Source organism: Branchiostoma belcheri, unplaced genomic scaffold, assembly GCF_001625305.1.
Source record: "Branchiostoma belcheri isolate BF01 breed outbred unplaced genomic scaffold, Haploidv18h27 scaffold2, whole genome shotgun sequence".
NCBI classification, from domain to species: Eukaryota; Metazoa; Chordata; class Leptocardii; order Amphioxiformes; family Branchiostomatidae; genus Branchiostoma; species Branchiostoma belcheri.
The window spans coordinates 3,739,754-3,757,433 of record NW_017803490.1 but is presented as its reverse complement, the minus strand read 5'-3'; the positions used below and the strand labels follow the sequence as shown (position 1 = coordinate 3,757,433).

Here is a 17,680-nt window from a genome sequence, read left to right as displayed (position 1 = left end):
CCAATAAATAGCTACGTGGGACGAAACATGCTATTTTCCGGCAGCGATGACGCTATTTTTCATCATTGTTTTGCCTCAATCTTATGGTATGGGGCTGATTCAACTTACTACGGTAAAAGAATAAACAGAAAATTGACTTTGACAATCCAGTTTTGCCGTCCTGAAATTGTATTTAATGCCTTTAAGCCAATACCAAGATTAAAATTGGAAGATACAGAATCAGTACACGATACGACGAATGTACGTCACAATCCAACATAATACTGATGAACACTGACAGGGTCACAGCCTCTTGGACCAAAAATAAGCCGAAATGACCTTTTTGTGACCATCAGATAAAACTCAATTATAGCAGTTACATTCATTCACGATCACGAGCGCTGCAGCCGCCACTGTTCTAATTACATTGCCCACATTCGTCTGCTTTGATGTGACTGTTTTTGCTAGATATTCAACAGGCTTGGGCACGCAAATATCCATATTTTCGACTACTTGCAGTAAGCCCGGAGTATCGCTACGCTTTTGAATAGAACGTTTGGCAGTGGTTCAATCTCTGTGAAATCTTTAGGTCGGTTCAGCATAAAATAGAGCTCTGTTAAGCATAAGACTCAGGGGTTTGGGGCTGCCAGTATCTATCTGTGATCTATGTTGATGTCACGTAAGGTCCAAGGAAGCCTTTCATACACAGAGGCTGTATAAAACTTTAGAAGAAAACACGCCGTAACCTTTAACAGATGATGGGTTAGATTCCCTGATGCTTTTGGAAGCTGCAGGTTCTTAGCTTTCCTGATGCTTTTGGAAGCTGCAGTTTTGATATCAAAGAATTGATAGATATTTTTCTGCTTTTAGCGAAATTTGACTTGGCTAGAAAGGGTGTTGTTACATACAGAACCATGGTCGGGCACGTCTATGAAGGTTAGACATCGAAATAATAATGAATGAAGGAATGAATGAATGAATGAATGAAGATTTTTATTGTACACACATACCCACTGGGTTAAGTACAGGTCACGAAGGAAGAATGGAATACAGATAACGTTACATGAGTAACTATAACTAAGTAAATAGTCTGTTTCTTCTCGTTTCTACCAGTATTAGTAAAAAGGTAAGAACAGATACAGTATGTTTCATGATAGAAGGTTTGTCTAAGCTCATTAGAAATATAAATTTTTCTGTACTGCTTAGGTGTATGAAGGAGTGGAGCATGGGTTGTATCAGACTATAAAGTTCTGCTTTCTCTTTATATATATATATGAGATACACAAGGAATTGTTACTCAAGCAGCTGGATAAATTTCGAAAACTGTCAGACATTTCAAATAGCATCCACTACTTTCGCCAGAGACACGCTCAGGCACAGTTTTGTATATAGTCCATTCGTATCCAGAATCATGCCTGGTACAAATCTATGGTCTTGGATACTATCCAAAGGCTATCCAAAACGGTGCCAGATCCTAACCCTAACTCAATAAGAAATAAAACTAAAGAAACACGGCTCTTGATGTAATGGGGGTTTGCATTTGCTTTATACGAACTGTGCATAAAATTATGTTTACCTGTGAATATATAATATGGAATAAATCAACCTTGTCCTGGAGAATTGATTATGAAAGCAAACAGATGGCCCCCAAGTGTGTAGTTATCATATAAACGACAATGAACAGCTATTTTCCAAGACACAAGAAGGGAATGTATTCATATATCAAAATATTATCAAAAAGTTAAGATTAGAATGATATGGAGATCCGTATGTTGCTTTTTGTATCTTATATTCCTATATCTCACTTCAACATGTGTTTATTCCTATGCTGTATCAAAGTAGACTCCTGTGTATCTAAGTTATTAAACTTTAACGGCATCCGATGCTATTTCAGGTTGGCAAAACAAGAATATTATGGTTGACGAAATATGTCTGATATTTGCATTTACTGCCTTTTCCTAGCACATTTTCATCATCAACTCAGACTCGATCGAAACTTTTGAAATATCCACACAACCAAGCTACGCGAGGAGTCCCCCAGTTCATGTATATGTTAAGATGGATTTGCCATAATTCCAACGATTTGAACCTAAGTGATAAAGACCCCATTGGGTCAAGTTAAAACGGCCGTTACATCGCAACGGAAAATGTAAAATATTGGGAGTGCAAACGGCATCTTGGGGGTTTGCAATATCTCACGCTAAAACGACAGACGATCGATAGAAAACGTGTATGTTACCTCAGAGAGCCATCAACAAACTTGGGTTACAACGTCATCCATAATCATAAATCACATGAGCGTTCTGAAATCACCCATCTTAGCTAAACGCATATTGCCTCCATAATTCACCTTAGCTATGCATAAAACCTAACGATAAGAGTTTAAACCTTACGTGTTTGTATTCTACACCAGCGTCTACACCGGTCTCATTAAAACAGAAGGGAATTTAAAGTTTTAATGTATTTCTCATTTCAGTGATGGGATCGATTGAAAGTTCTTGCTGATCTAACCACCCTTTTACGTTACATTAATCAGAAGGTCTTTGCCCTAGTTTCGGGTATGCATATTTTGTTATTAGACAGGAATTCTCTTCCAATTGGCGACGCAGAGGTGCCAATATTATGTCTGCGTCGTGACGAATGGTTTATGAATTGCGTTCGATTTTATGATTTGCGAATCGCCTCGCTCGTTTTTTTTTGAGCTGATTGAAGTTGCTGGAGTGCAGTGACCTGGTATCGCTGGGTGGAGTGTTTCCTATCAACTAATCTTTGACACTTGATTAAGGGGGTGTTAAGTATCAAACGGTGGGGCCAGTAACCTTAAGTTTTTTTATAGAATAGATATGGTATTTCTATTGTCTGAAACATTCTACTTTCATCAATATTGTAAAAATAGGCATATTCTGATTCGTCTTCCCCAATACGTTTAAACCAGAAAAAATCTTTGCGAAATATGAACGAAAACCCCAGCAAATCACCATAGCGTATTTGCTGGACTTTGTATATATTTCGACGTATGTACGCATAGAGAAATTTATAGTCATGAGTTTGTATTCTAAAAAAAGAACAATATGTTCCCTGTTATTTTATAAACCCTTAATGCATTCTTAAGCATGCCTACCATCTGTCCAAAGCAGTGGCTGTGAATCGATAGACTAGGTGAAATGCTTGAGATAGCAGTGCTGCATAATTAATTGTTTCCTTGAACGCAACATGCCTTTCTGCTTGTGAGCAATGGATTCCCTCTCCTCTATTATCCTGTTCATGCAAACGCACAATTACTACCATCAATCTCTGTAAAACGCCAGTTTGCTTCAACTTGAACAGCATTAAACATAATCTTTGTTCGCCGAATTCTTGTCTTCAGAGTGATATAAGAGTACATATGCTACCAGGTGCCTGCTATAATTGCAACCCAAAAGAGATAGAGATTAAAAATACGTGTCGTTTTCAATGGTTTCTCTTGTTAATCATTTGCCACAGCTTGACAGAATAACGTATGGCGTATCTGTGACAAAGTACTGTCCTGAATGTGACTGAGTGAACACATACATCATGAAGACAAACCCTTTCTCAGAATCAGTGATCAATTATCCAAAACCTCTACTGGGATGTGCACTATGGCAAGCTGACGTCAAGCGAAATAACCACTGTTGGACAAGCTGTTACTCATCCTAAATAAAAAGTCCCTTGAGATGAGACTGTCTAATAAGGGAGTTTCAAAGCTGCAGCTGAATTCCATAATATGCTAAAAAGGCGATGTTTTCTTTACATCCATTAGAAGACAAAAGAGATGACTTCGGTCATGAAAACGTCGCAACTGTAGCTGTTGTATTGTATTTCCGCTATTACATAAATTAGATACTTAAGCATAATTCAAAGCAAAGTTTCTTCAGCTAACGGAATCTTTACACATACTCTAAGCTATGTTTACATGTAGGATTGTATGCAGTGCATACATGTACGCCATATACTGCATCGATACCTTTGCTTTCGCCATCACTATTTAGAGCTTCTCCCTAGTGTATGTCCTCAGGTGTTTTTACAGATCGACCTGTTGACTGAGCCGTCTGTTGCACTCCTCGGACCAGTAAAGTGTTTCTCTCGAGTGTTTGATGTTTGTTTATTCGCATATAATCAAGGAAAAATAGTCAAATGAACATAAGCACAACAAAGGAAGAAATGTGGGGGGGATAAAAAGTCATAATGGCTTGTCTATGGATTTTTCACAAGTAATAACAATAGTAATAAATCAAAATGTCATATTTTGATTCGATTTCTATATCATATATTAGAAAGATAATAAGAAGTAAATGGATATATACTCTTATACAATAAAGCTTGGCCGGAAATCCGATTATTGAGAAACAATGGCGACAAATTGGACTGAAACAGCAGGATTTTATTGGCTATCGTGCCGACTCTAGGTGCAGTGTCCAATATGTCTCTGGTAAAATGGCCCGATATGTCAAAAAACAATTGCATAGGTATAGAGTTTTCCAGAGCCGCTGCCATGGAAAGAAACTTTAACCGATCGTTCTAGCTTGTATCCCGAAAGACCAATTTTGGAACAGCTACAGACTATTTCCGGAGAGACAATTGAATCAACTTAAGTATATCTGAATTCGATTGTATTGTTCTTTCACATGGTTCCATGGGTTGCAAAGGTAATTGTTTGAGTCTGAGGTGTATTTCATCCTGAACGCAATAACGTATCTGACTGTGTCTTCCATTGATTTTTTTGGTCGAACTGCAACAGGTACCTCCCAGAATACTAACTAAAGCCCCTGTCAAACACAACCGAATATGGCTTCCCGAAAATTGCTGAACTTCCCCCACCCATGGTTGGGAAGAAGTCGGCTGTGTTTGGCTGGTGTTCGGTGAAATAACAGGAAAATCTTCAACCGTATTCTTATTTCGGTGTTCAACAAGAACTTACATTTTTAGTATTGCTAATAGGTTTATTAGTGATAATTCCCACTGCCAAAGACATTGTTGGCAGGTACTTTTCTTGATCATGGTCAGACGACAGGTTGCACCATATACTACATAGCCTATTGGATACATATACACACACTGTTCCAACGATGCGATAAAGATAGTAGGAGACGAAGTGCCATCAATCATTAACTACTTTATACATGTATCATATTCTGCACGTATCTATTTTCTACAAACGTATGCATGTGTGCGATAGTTTATTCACGCTCAAACAGTTTTTATTCACGCTGCTTGGCGGGCATTAATCTATCTTGACAGGTATTCTTACGGGGATGCTTTCCTCTGTTTCTTTCACCCTTGACAGTCTTAAACAAAAGAGTCGTGCGCGTGTCATCAATCTTCCCACAGTCTATCGGCACGGAATGACTTTTGAAACCGTGGGATTCGTGTGGCGTATTGGTTGGGCGTTTGCCATAGAACCAATAGGTCCTCGGTTTGAATCCACCAACATGCAATGATCGTTTACCACCGGGAATGGCACTTTGCACAACTTTCCTCACTTAATTCGTCAAAACGAGTACCTATAGCTTTGGTTAGGGACGTCCATCGGATAGCACGTTAAATGGAGGTCCCTTGTCTGGGGAGAGCCACACCCCACCCAAGATGACGAAACCACCACGAAAAAGAGTAAGGGCAATCCCTGGTGTACGATGGTCCAACTACTACTTTCTTGAAGTTGGTGATTTACTACAAATCACCCAAATAGAGGCGAACCCCCGCCCCCTCTCGCATTATCTACACTGTGATTTACATTATTACCCTTGCGGACTCCATGAAGAGTAGTGTAGAATTCATATTACACTATAAATCTAATACAAATAAATAAATGGGGATCCTAATGAAGCAAACAGAGTTGGACAACCCACTCAGGCACCTGGTGTGCGACTTACATCGTACTCTTGCAAATACCATTTTGCAATCAACTCATAACTGCTGGAAACTTTGCATGCATATAAAGTATATTTTTGTCGTCTTTGTCGTCATTGTCCTTCAGCTGTCTGATTCTGATTAGAGGTTCCCAGAGGTCTAGATATTTTGCATGGCAAATAAATTCTAGGTTTTGGGATGATTCTCAATGTCAACGGCCTTATAAGCCATTGAATTCTTTGGCTGTCATGACTTATTGCTGATCCTAGACGCTCAAAAAGCCTTGGCAGGCTGTTGCAACCATTGCCATCAGAAACCATTATCCGGTCCATTGCAGTACAAATGCCGGTATTAGCCATCAGTCATGACCTATTACATGATCTGGTAAGGAAGTAAACAGTTCTATATATCATCAAAGTTCATCTGTGTTGGTACATGATAGTTCGTGTATACTTTAGTAATTGTAAAAGCTGCTTAATTCAGCCTCTAGGCTGCAAAAAAAGCTTCCAATTTGCTGTATTATGTATCATGTATGTAAGTTAAAACTTTCGTTCCAACTCAAGACTTTGACCTTCTTCAATAGACTGACCCAGGGACTTGACTTCTCAAAAGTGTGATCTCAACACTGGGTCAAGGGTATCTGGTAAATGATGTCAGCTATGGTTAAATCACTGCAGTTTTCGCCCTTGCTGTTTTTAAGAGGAGATTTGCCAATACCCACTGCACTAGCGATCATGCCACATGTTGCTTTGCGAACCACAGGGAACTCCATCACCTAATCCCTCTGCCCATTGCTGCCTACTGCGCTCTAGCCAACTGTATAATATACAATAGTAAAACATAATCTGTACCATAACTTTCACTATACTATTTCACTAAGTCTGTAATGTTCTTCAAGATTTTCTTCAATTATTTTTTTGCTGCAATATAAGCATGTTAGATATGCTTAAAATCATATTAAAGGTAAAACACCATTCTCGGGTATACTCATTAACAAAATGCATGGGATAGGAGAAGTATGCAAGACGCATTCCATGCCTTACGACAATCTTCCCACTTTGAGAAGCCCTGTGTCAGTAGACGATAACCCCATAGGGGCGAGCTCCACTCTAATTTGGCATTTACCTTGACTCCTCGTGCTCCTACCAGACGTCCTTCCCCACGTAGGGGCTCATAGGTCATTTGCATGAGGAGTTTTGAGTGACACGAGAAACTTTGTTTCAGAGTATGACGGATGATGCTCTGTGGGTTCTTCAATTGCAAGGGTAGAAAGTATTGCTTTGTGGTTAACATCGTGACAGAGAAGGCTTCATCTGATCGATTTTTTTTTCGTTTTAAAGATTTTGCACATACACTCTTGTTGTAGCTTCTACCTTTTAGACGCCTGGTTGCATTTGCTGTACGATTGCAAACTGAGGGCATTTTTGGGATATTCGTGCATGTGTCTTACAAAAATCAGCTGCCTTGGAACGGAAAGTGTCTTGGCGGTTGGTCATGTCATAGCCTGTTTGCAAATTCTACGGCATCAAAATCGTACGTACGAAGAATGTGACTGTGACTGATTGCACTTTCGTATCTTCCGTAGCATATTGTACCATGCAGACCTTTACATTTATATTCTTATAACGGTGACTGTAATCTTTGGCAGCTCTTCGCATGGGTCTGTCTTTTTTGTAGTCGTCACACTGACGATTATCGATCCAGAAGCCTGGTTTCTAACCTGTAGGTCAGACATCTGTTGGTAAGATGCTAGGAATGACTACATGTCCGCGTCAGAACGTGTGCCAGCATAGGGGTCAACCATTTCACCAGCTTCGGTGAAGAAAATAAGCTTACTGAGCGATAAATAACATGAAAAGGCCAGCTAATATATCGACTCTTTCATGGAAGAAAACATCTTCATCAGCTCGACACGTTGTATGCATGGGTATGGCGTGCACGAGGGTAGGGGTTGTTGATACAGATACAGAGAAGAAATGGTAATCTCATTGCCAATAGGTATGTTATCACCAAACTGTCTTGCTGGTCTAAGTAATTAACTACCGGTAGTTGGTTTCAGAATTCATATTATGTACGTTCACATACATCCGCACCAAAGGTATCAAAGCACCGACGTTGGAAGAAATCACTTTTAGAAGTGTAGTGAAGAAATCACTCATGGATGTGTAGTGCTTAACATGCCCAAAATTGACATCAAACAAACTGGTGCTTTTAGCATTGATGAGAAGACCTCGCTATTTTCTTGCGCAGCATAGCATGTCATAAGAAGTGGGATAGAATAAAGCTTCAGCTATCAAGTGAAGTGGTGATACCTTAGGGACAATACAGCGTTACCCATCCTGACAGTAAGTCCTTTCTAATAATCTATTTCTTTTTCTCAGGTGGATTTACGCAGTAGACTTAATTACACTGGTACAGTACTTCATTCAATGTATTTTAAATAGTTTTCCTTGTGTTAGCATCCAATTTACTGTACTGATTGGAAAATGTAGAGAAAACACGGGTACGGGACTTGAATACAATGCATAGCGTAAAGTGTGAATATGTAAATACTTTGAGTTTGGGAACGTATCTGTAAGCAGCGACACTACAGCTATGCAATGTGAACCAGTCAGAATTGCCATAACTTAGTAGTTGTAGTTTGTAATTATAAATGACTTAGACTTTTTGTTTCCTAATTTATATGGTTAGAGGTAAAAAAGGACAACGATGACGGGTCCAACAAGATTTTAGCATACATCCCTACTGTATGAAACAAAAACTAGCATGCCTTCTTTCATTTTGTCAACGGTAACATCAACAGAGGTTGAGCATAGGGGCCCAACATGGGACTGTTATTGATACTGCTAACATAATGTCATGAACACTGAACGATGAAAACTGACAACACCCTTCTCATATCCAACACTTTAATCTAGCCTCCTAAGAGATATTGAACCCCGGGTGAGATTAGGGAGAAGAAAATGCGATGCCTATTGGTATTTTTATTAGTTTTGGGCTGTATAGATTGCAAGCCCCAAGCCATTGTAGCTTGATTTATCCCTACAATATAATAAGATTTCAAAGAACCCCTGTAATCATATAAACTCTTCTTTATAAATGCTTTTCGTAAGCTGTGGGGGGAATAACCGGGCATCAGTTTTCATCGTACATAAAACATTTCGTTTAGCTACATTCAAAGATTGAGACGAACACATTATGGTACTTTAGTCTTGTTTTGATTTGATTACGTTGTGATATTAATTGTTTATCGTGCAGATATATGATTAGTCTATGTCTGCCTCTATATCTAATTATGTTACTATATATATATATATTCTCCTTCAAAGGAGAATGAGGATAATGATAATAATTTACATATGCTTACAGCTACGTCGCTGTTGTTATTTCAAGAAGATGGTATGAAATATTTGCCTTCGCAAAACATTTTCATCCCATACACCAATAGAACTTTTAATACATATAACCCCCCCCCCCAAAGAACCTTTTTTTATGGAGGTAAAAAGCAGCCTAACTTCCACTTGGAGACTGTACTTCTACATCAGTGGTCATGAGTATGCAGTCTATGCACGATGTTCCCAAGGGGAAATTCTATTAGGCAATTCTGAGATAATCACAGCGGTTTCCTACCCTTAATGGTGTCAGCGTCTATTACCACGTTACGAGGTGTCAGGCTTCCACTGAAAGTTAGGTCGCGGCTTAGACTGATTACACCCCTCGGTAGCTTCCTGGAATCGTCCTGGAATTTGCACCCACACCTGATAAATGGTGGATCCGGCCATTACTTTACAAATCCCAATGCTGATTTGTACGTACTTTGGCTTCAGAGGTATAATGGTGCCTTTTCAGAGAGCGTAGTTGATCACGACGTGCAATCAAGCCGAACCATTACAAGTGATGCTCGCTATGAAATATTTATCCTTACTTTGTGAATAGTTGATAGTGCTGGTGCTCTAATGCTCAAGGTGAAAATAATCTCTATTTTACGGTCTTCTATTGCTTTTGGTGCAATGGCCAAGTGGATAGAGTGTTCGTCTTGCATTTGGCAGGTCATGAGTTCGATCCTCGACCGAGTCAAAAAAGTCTTTAGAATGGTACATACTGCTTTCTCTGCCAGCACTCAGCCAGCATTTGAAAGAGTATGGTAGTTAACCATAGACCCCTACCAGTGGACTAGCTCCCTGCTGTACTGATTGTACAACTTTGTGACCCAAGGGATGTTGAACCGGAGATGGGCGCCGCCCTATGCACCTCTGAATGAACCGTTTCTCTTGTGTACGTATCAAATGTAAAGGCAGTATAAAAATGACATGTTACAAAACGGATTGCTTTGAGAGTTCTTAAACATAGAATTTTGAGTAGATCCATTACTCAAGTACAAGTAAGAAGTAAGTAAATATTGCACGTTATTATAGGTATACTGTGAGCTTGCAAAATATCTCGATATATTGGTCGGTACTCGAGTGAATATAATGATATCAGCAAATTGAAGTGAGTGGTAAAAATGAAAAGCAACTTGGGGATATGTTCTTACACTTCAGGAGTGGGTTGAAGATGGTTGCATCGCTACTGCCTGATCGTTGGCAATCTTGGCACGTACACATGTGCGTTATCTCTGAGTTAAGTGCCGCCCATCTTTCCTGTGCCTCACTTCTCCATTTGTTGGTCGCAAATGTGAGAGAATGCCTGGGGACTAAATGGAACTCTTCGAAGAGGACGTCGTATTTTCGCCCTAATAGCGACTCCTGATATACCACAGATAAGTGATGTTCAATAAAGATGATATGCTGCTCACGATGGAGTAACGCTTGAAAGGGGCTTCCGACTGGAAGTTAAACGTTACGGAAGATGAGCTTCTGATCGAACACTTGCCATTTTTAACCGTCAACTTTTCTTATGTATGAACAGTGCCTACAAAAAATATCTTCTTAAACTTTAGACGAAACCATATTATCCTTAACCAGGGCTTAAAGGCGCTACATGTATAATCTTTCAAAAAGGTACTGCAAGAGAATATATGGCAATGAGAGAGGATTTGCAAAAAAAAATATTGCATGTCTATACCAGAGGTCTAACTGCAACCAAAAGAGGAAAGAGTATACAATGCATGGAAAATGTAACAAAGGGAGTGATGTAAACAGCTATTTCACTTGTATTCCTATTTTAGGCATTGGATTTGACCTTGAGTTCTTCTTTACAGTAGTAGACGATGGATTTTCCAATGGTTTGATACATAAATGGATATAAATTGAAAGCAAAATATGAAAGATTGATACGTGGCATTTATGCATTCAGGTAAGTGCACTCTCCTATACAAACCACATTAAGAATGCAAAGGCACGTAATATTGCAATCACACACGACACCTTTTAAACCCTCCTGAAAGGAAGCCGATCCCAACGTTGACTTATGGTCGACAGAACTTTGAGAGTATTTGTCATAGTTTGGGGCCAGACCAATTTGCGTCAAACAATCCGTCAGGGATTTGTCTGGCGACGGCGTGACTTACATTCTAGCGTTTGAAGTCGCCGTCAAGAATGCATCACTAACATCCTTAAGCCCCCAAAAGGAGCGTCGTTGATTTGAGAAAGCTTCAATAACTAATCCTTGAAAGCTTTTTGAAGGCACGGTTTAGACAAGTAGCACCCAATGTACTTCAAAAGGGCACCAGCAACAGACAGTCGTTTAGGCTTTGGTTCTCTACCTATTTCTGAATGCTGTTGATTAACAATTCGTCAACGGGCGTCGAGAAGATCTTCGTCTTTCAAGAGTACATGATTCAAGAAGAAGGATACCTAAGTCATTTTGAAGGGGGATAATTTCCTCTGGTATAGATATCCGCTTGAAGACTCAACGCGTCTAGTCATGCGATAAATTGAACATTGTATCTTAGAAGAAAATAACAGTTAAACGCATAATGGATGTTTTATTCTACTTATGTGATGATTTGTCTGTCTATAGGACATCTCAAAGCCATAAAATTATACCTTACAGGCTCAAATCAAAAATTCCACAGACACTGTCAACCGATCCATATGGGATTTAACACTGTATCTTGGTTATGGTGGTTTTTGGAAGGCTTATATGAAGTAAAAATAAAACTTCGGCAAGGCAATTCTGAAAAAAAATACCCTCTGAAATCTTAATTGATGTTTTGTACTGTCTGATCACTACTAAACCATTCAAAAAGGCATCAGGCAGCTGGGCAACCTTGGCTGTATATTTTATTTTTTCACAGCCGGGCCGATAAATGAAACATTAGAAAGCATTAGCTTTTGTAGATATATCATAGGTCGTTCAATTGGCCATTTATTGTTAAAAAATGATTTATAATTGGCCATAGATGATCCTACTCCATACACGTGAAACACCTTTAATCCCACTTTTTCTACTCACATTTCTTGACTTATTCAAATCGAGTCTATACCACCAGCAGATTCAAATACACATGTATATTTTGATCTGACTCTTAAAATCAGTAAGTAAAAGCAAGTCTGTTTCATCATTTAAGAAAATACAGAAAAAACGATTGGCTAGATCTGATTCCAATAGCCTATTACAGATATACTTATATTAGCCTTATTGTTTAGTATGTAAATTTTATCACTGTATTTCTATGTTGTAGTTTGTAGTTGACTATACGAAATTCACTGTACTTTTTGTTGTTTTAATAAAACTTCTCATGTAATCAATGTGATGAGCAATCAGATGGGATTTGTCAGGTCGTTAGGGAGCCTCCTAGCTATCAATCTCGTCAATGGGACTACTACAGGTTATATCGCTGGGGGGATTACAGTCCTATATTGGTGATTAATGACTTGTTATTACTGACCCTCCCATTAGGCATAGAAGCTGACCAATAGCCTACATTGAAGACTACCCACTTTAAATCAAAAACTATTTGTATTTTTGTTACTTGTATGTTTTTTATATACTTATAACGAGTACAACTGCTTTTGAAATTTGTAAATCTTGATTTAATCGAGATTTCCTTACTGCGACATTTCTAGTTCTTCGACCTGTTGGCAACGCCATTGCAATGTCACCTTGTGGACGGCGATCAGTGCAACTGGGAAGCTGCCATTGACGCAAGCGGTGATGAAATTGCCGTGTACCAGAGCTATGAAAGAAAGAGATTTATATCAAATTGTCGCCTACGGCGAGAAAAAATTGCTGGATTACGCTATATCATTTCGGTATGTGTTACTGTTGGCAATGCGCGGAAGGGGAGGGGTTGTCAAGTTTTGTGATGAATTGCTTGCCGTAAGTGCTTTTCTTCTTACATATAGGGTACTCTTTGAAAGCAGGGCTTTACCGAAGTTGTTATTGGATTTTTTCACCCAAACGCTTATCAGTGAAGCTTGTCTATCGAAGATTACTTGTGGAGGTTTGCGTCATCAAATAAGTAGTATGGTGGTGGGTTTTCATCCTCATTACTTCTCCTATTCACCTTCACATTGAACAATAATGGACTGAATAAAACTGAATGCAGTCTTGCCATTCTCAGTGTATGGGGGGAGTTCTTAAAGAACGTGTGACAAAAAATGTGAGAACAATATCTATTTGTATGTGTTGATGCTTACGATTCGTAAGATTTAGGGAGTCTTATTTATTTTCATACTAATGTTATAAAAATTATATTCATGAGAGCATAGAACAGAAGGGGCATCGATGTGAACACAAAATTTTAAGGATCGGGCAGCGTATGCAATTCCTAACACGAACTAGACTTTTATTTAAATCAATGAATCAGTCTAGACGTTTTCCAACAAAACTGCGCCAATAGACCTATGTACTTCCATTTCATTTACGTTCACCATTAGAAGATTTCCATTTCGTTAATGGGTCGTTATTGCTTGCATACAAAAGGTGAGGGATGGCTGTTATCAGGCTTCAATAAAGTGTCTGTTAGGTGTCATCACGGTGCAGCGACGGGTGGGCAACTAGCGTTCAAACGCACGGTACAATCACGCGAGGTGCGCGCACATAAAATAGGAACTTTATTAGATCCACAAATAGACTGCTCTATTGGTACCGGGTATAGCACCTCCGGGGCCGCATCAATGTCTAGCAGAAGATTGAAAAGAAAGAGGGGATCCGGTGACTGATTCCTCTACTGCAATTTCACTGTCTTACGGAAATTGAGTAGCCTTGGAAGGTCAGGAATTCCTGGAGTAGGTGGCAGCGTAGATTGTAAATCGCCTATAGTTATTATGATGGAATAGATGATCGTGAATAAGGTTAGGAAACGCATTATGGGTTCCCTCTTTTCTTGACACATCGGCAAGGAAATTTATCGTCTGGAGATTTTTAATATCGCTACTTAGTTCGGGTTGAGGACGTGTGGATTCGTGCCATGAATGGTTTGGCAACTGAGAACAAAAGTCACTAAACTCAAAAATATAGGCAATCCGTAAAATTCTAATTTCAAGTGGCGTGGTTTAGGTCAATAGGATGATATTTTGGTCTGTTGGAACATCTTTTGTACCTCATAATCGATTATGCTTTAAGATACTATTAGAGATATCAAAATTAAGGCTTTATACGTGTATACTTCTGCTACGTTAAGGTAAGATCTTACTGTAACATAACTAGGATATAAAAGTCAAGGAAATAAGCAAATGTAGATAGGTTCTCATCAAAATTAGGACCTCTGGCTTTATGTCACATCCTATGTACCCATTTTCATCTTGAGTCGAGTGAGGAAATAGGTAGAGTTTCGAACCCAGGACCCTTAGTTCTAAGTCAACAGCTTTAACCATAAAATCAACTTTGATTTGAACATTGTATGATGCAGATGCTAGTGCGAACTCCCAATCTAAAGAGTGATCAGTACGTCTTTCACTGTATGGGCGACCATGGGATGGATTTGAACCCAGAACCTTTAGATTCAGCAACCCTAACCACAAATGCCACCGATTTAACGTGATTGTGTGATATTTTCGAGGCAGATCCTCCTGTCAAATGTACATTTGTACATCTTCTCTTGTATTGGGCCTGCTATAGGAATTCGAACCCAGAACATTTAGATGCTAAGTCAGCAACCCTAACTACTAAACCTGCTGGAACCCAAAGCATTTAGATTGCAAGGCAGAAAAACCTAACTAAAAAAAAAGGCTGGAAGAACATTTTGCTTCTAAGTCAGAAAACATAACTACAAAACCGGCTGAAACCCAGAACATTTAGATTCTAAGTCAGCAACCCTAGCTACAAAACCGGCTGTATTGATGTGAATATTTTGGAATATTTTCCAGGCAGATGCTGGTATCCAGTCTGAAGCCGATGGGAGCTCGGTACGTCTTCCCCTGCATGGATGACCCGGCCATGAAGGCCACCTTTGACGTCACGATAGAGCACCCCAAAGGTTAAACATTCAATTCATCTTCTATCACCTCTAAGCATTTGCATTCATCAAGTTGAAGTTACGCCTTATGTCATTCTCATTGGATATGGGCCACAGAGATAATCCTGTGTAGAAGTTCAGTGCCATGTGTTCAAATTGCATGTTGCTTCACATAAGTTCTGAGTGCTAAGCAGACGAGAAGTATGTATAAATTTTAAACAGGAATTATACATTTTGCAGCAAAAATGAAATATGGAACGTATTTTGAATGGAGTAGGGTTGATTCAACGTACTTGAAAATGACCAAATAATCTATGTATTGTCCTAGTGTTACATAATGCAGCTTTAATGCATTTGGTATTGATGGCTAAAAAAAAACTTTACGTAGCGCACTAACCAAAGCACTAACTGTAACCATGCTATTTTCTATTAATTAGTATTACATAATGTCCTTTAAATCCATATGTAATTGATGGATTTCATGGCCCCAGGACAAACAGCGCTCTCCAATATGCCGTCCAAGACAAAGACAGTGCTGACAGACGGATGGGTCAGGGAAGAGTTCTATCGAACCCCAAAGATGTCCACCCACCTCCTGGGCTTCGCGTTATTTGATGGGCTCACCAGTCTTGAGGCAGTCATCTCCCGAGGGAGGGTGGTGAGTGACTGGCACGGCAGTTCTGATGCTCAGTTTACGACATTTTACTAGTTTTACGACATGTTGGTGATTTTACGACAGGCCGAGAAGCAAATGGCATGAATGATGAAAGGTGTCAGAAAGAGGATCCAGTTAAAGGTTTACGAACGTTCTATGATGTTAATCCAGTCAAAAGGTGGTCATCATGGCGATCATAAAGTCGTTTATACTTTTATTTATGTTAATGACGGGTCAATTTACCGTTATTGAATGAAGTCTGTAATGGTTTCCAGGTTACAAATTTTAAGATTCATCTTTTCACACGCGTACGGGACACTTGTGAATTTGAAATGTCACGCTTTAAGCTGGATGAGCATGGTATCTGAAGCCCTGTAATCTAGAGAATGGACTGTTTACGTTTTGTTTTTCATTGTTTAAACTTTTCTTTATAGTGTACAGATTCATAGAGATGAGGGTCATTGATAGAGCGTTTCAATATGACGTCAGCATTGTGACAGCCGCCATGTTGGTGTCCTTATTTGCATGTCGATGATTCGCAGCTCAAGGACCTCAAATATACTCTAATACTCTCAATAACCACTGTTACGTGTATTAAGCCTGAGAAAATTGAGCAAGAAACACGAAAATGCCATGTACACTTTATCTGCGTTCCAGCTAAATTCAAAGAGTGACATCAACATGGCGGTCAGAATGTGCCTGCTCGATAGCTATATGAAAAGTGGGTGAATATATTCCAATGACCGCTGCAGTTTCTTCTCCTAGCTATAGCACCTGTCAATCTAGCAGTAAACTTATGATAAGCCAACGGTCTTTGGATTGACTTATTTTTAAGGTGCGGGTTTGGGCGCCATTTGATCCAGAGGAAAACCCGTCTGTGGAGGTCGCTCTGAACACGACGATTGACGCCATACACAACATAGAACAGTTGGTTCCAGTGGAGTATCAGCTTACAAAGACAGGTAATGGAAAATTAAATTTCATCAGCCAAAGCTATACAGATGTTGTGATATGTGTAGCTAAAGGGGTCAACAAGGAAGTTACTACCCAAACGTGGCTAAGTTGGCATCACCCTCGTCCCATTTCATCACTAGGGTTGACTTCCATATCCAGACCGCCTCTTTGCTCCTCGTTAGCCAGGAGTAGGATCATGTTCTCACCGCAAAATTGCCACCTACAATGGCTACCTATAGCGGGGAGAAGCAGTACTTCAGTCAGAAGCCCTGCAATCCTGAGGAAGATGTCTGACAGGCATCGAAACGTACGCAGGTGAGAAATATTACCGGTTGTGTAAGAAGGAAATCCCTATATCCTTAATCTTTATCGTTCCAAATTACCACCTACATTGGATACATACAGCGGTGAGAAGCAGTACTTAAGTCAAAGCCCTACTGAGGAAGATGTCTGACAGGCATCGAAACATAAGCAGGTGAGAAACATTACCAGTTCTGTAAGAAAAAAATCCCTACATCCTTCATCTTTATCGTTCCATATTGCCACCTACATTGGATACATATAGCAGGGAGAAGCAGTACTTAAGTCAAAAGCCCTGAGGAAGATGTCTGACAGGCATCGAAACATAAGCAGGTGAGAAACATTACCAGTTCTGTAAGAAAAAAATCCCTACATCCTTCATCTTTATCGTTCCATATTGCCACCTACATTGGATACATATAGCAGGGAGAAGCAGTACTTAAATCAAAAGCCCTGAGGAAGATATCTGACAGGCATCGCAACATAAACAGGTGAGAAACATCACCGGTTCTGTAATAAGAAAATCCCTACATCCTTCGCCTTTATCGTTCCAGATGTAATTCCTGTACCAGGATTATCAG

At 39.5% G+C, this 17,680-nt stretch overlaps 1 protein-coding gene across 1 annotated transcript in view; it reads left to right on the top strand.

The window, feature by feature from the left end:
• Window positions 1-17,680, top strand: part of LOC109468396 (aminopeptidase N-like) — a 34,743-nt gene that overhangs the window by 4,325 nt on the left and 12,738 nt on the right. The window contains exons 2-4 of the mRNA XM_019766645.1: window positions 15,102-15,211; window positions 15,682-15,848; window positions 16,681-16,807. Of these exons, the coding sequence (XP_019622204.1) occupies window positions 15,102-15,211; window positions 15,682-15,848; window positions 16,681-16,807 (404 nt within the window). The remainder of the gene's footprint in view (window positions 1-15,101; window positions 15,212-15,681; window positions 15,849-16,680; window positions 16,808-17,680) is intronic.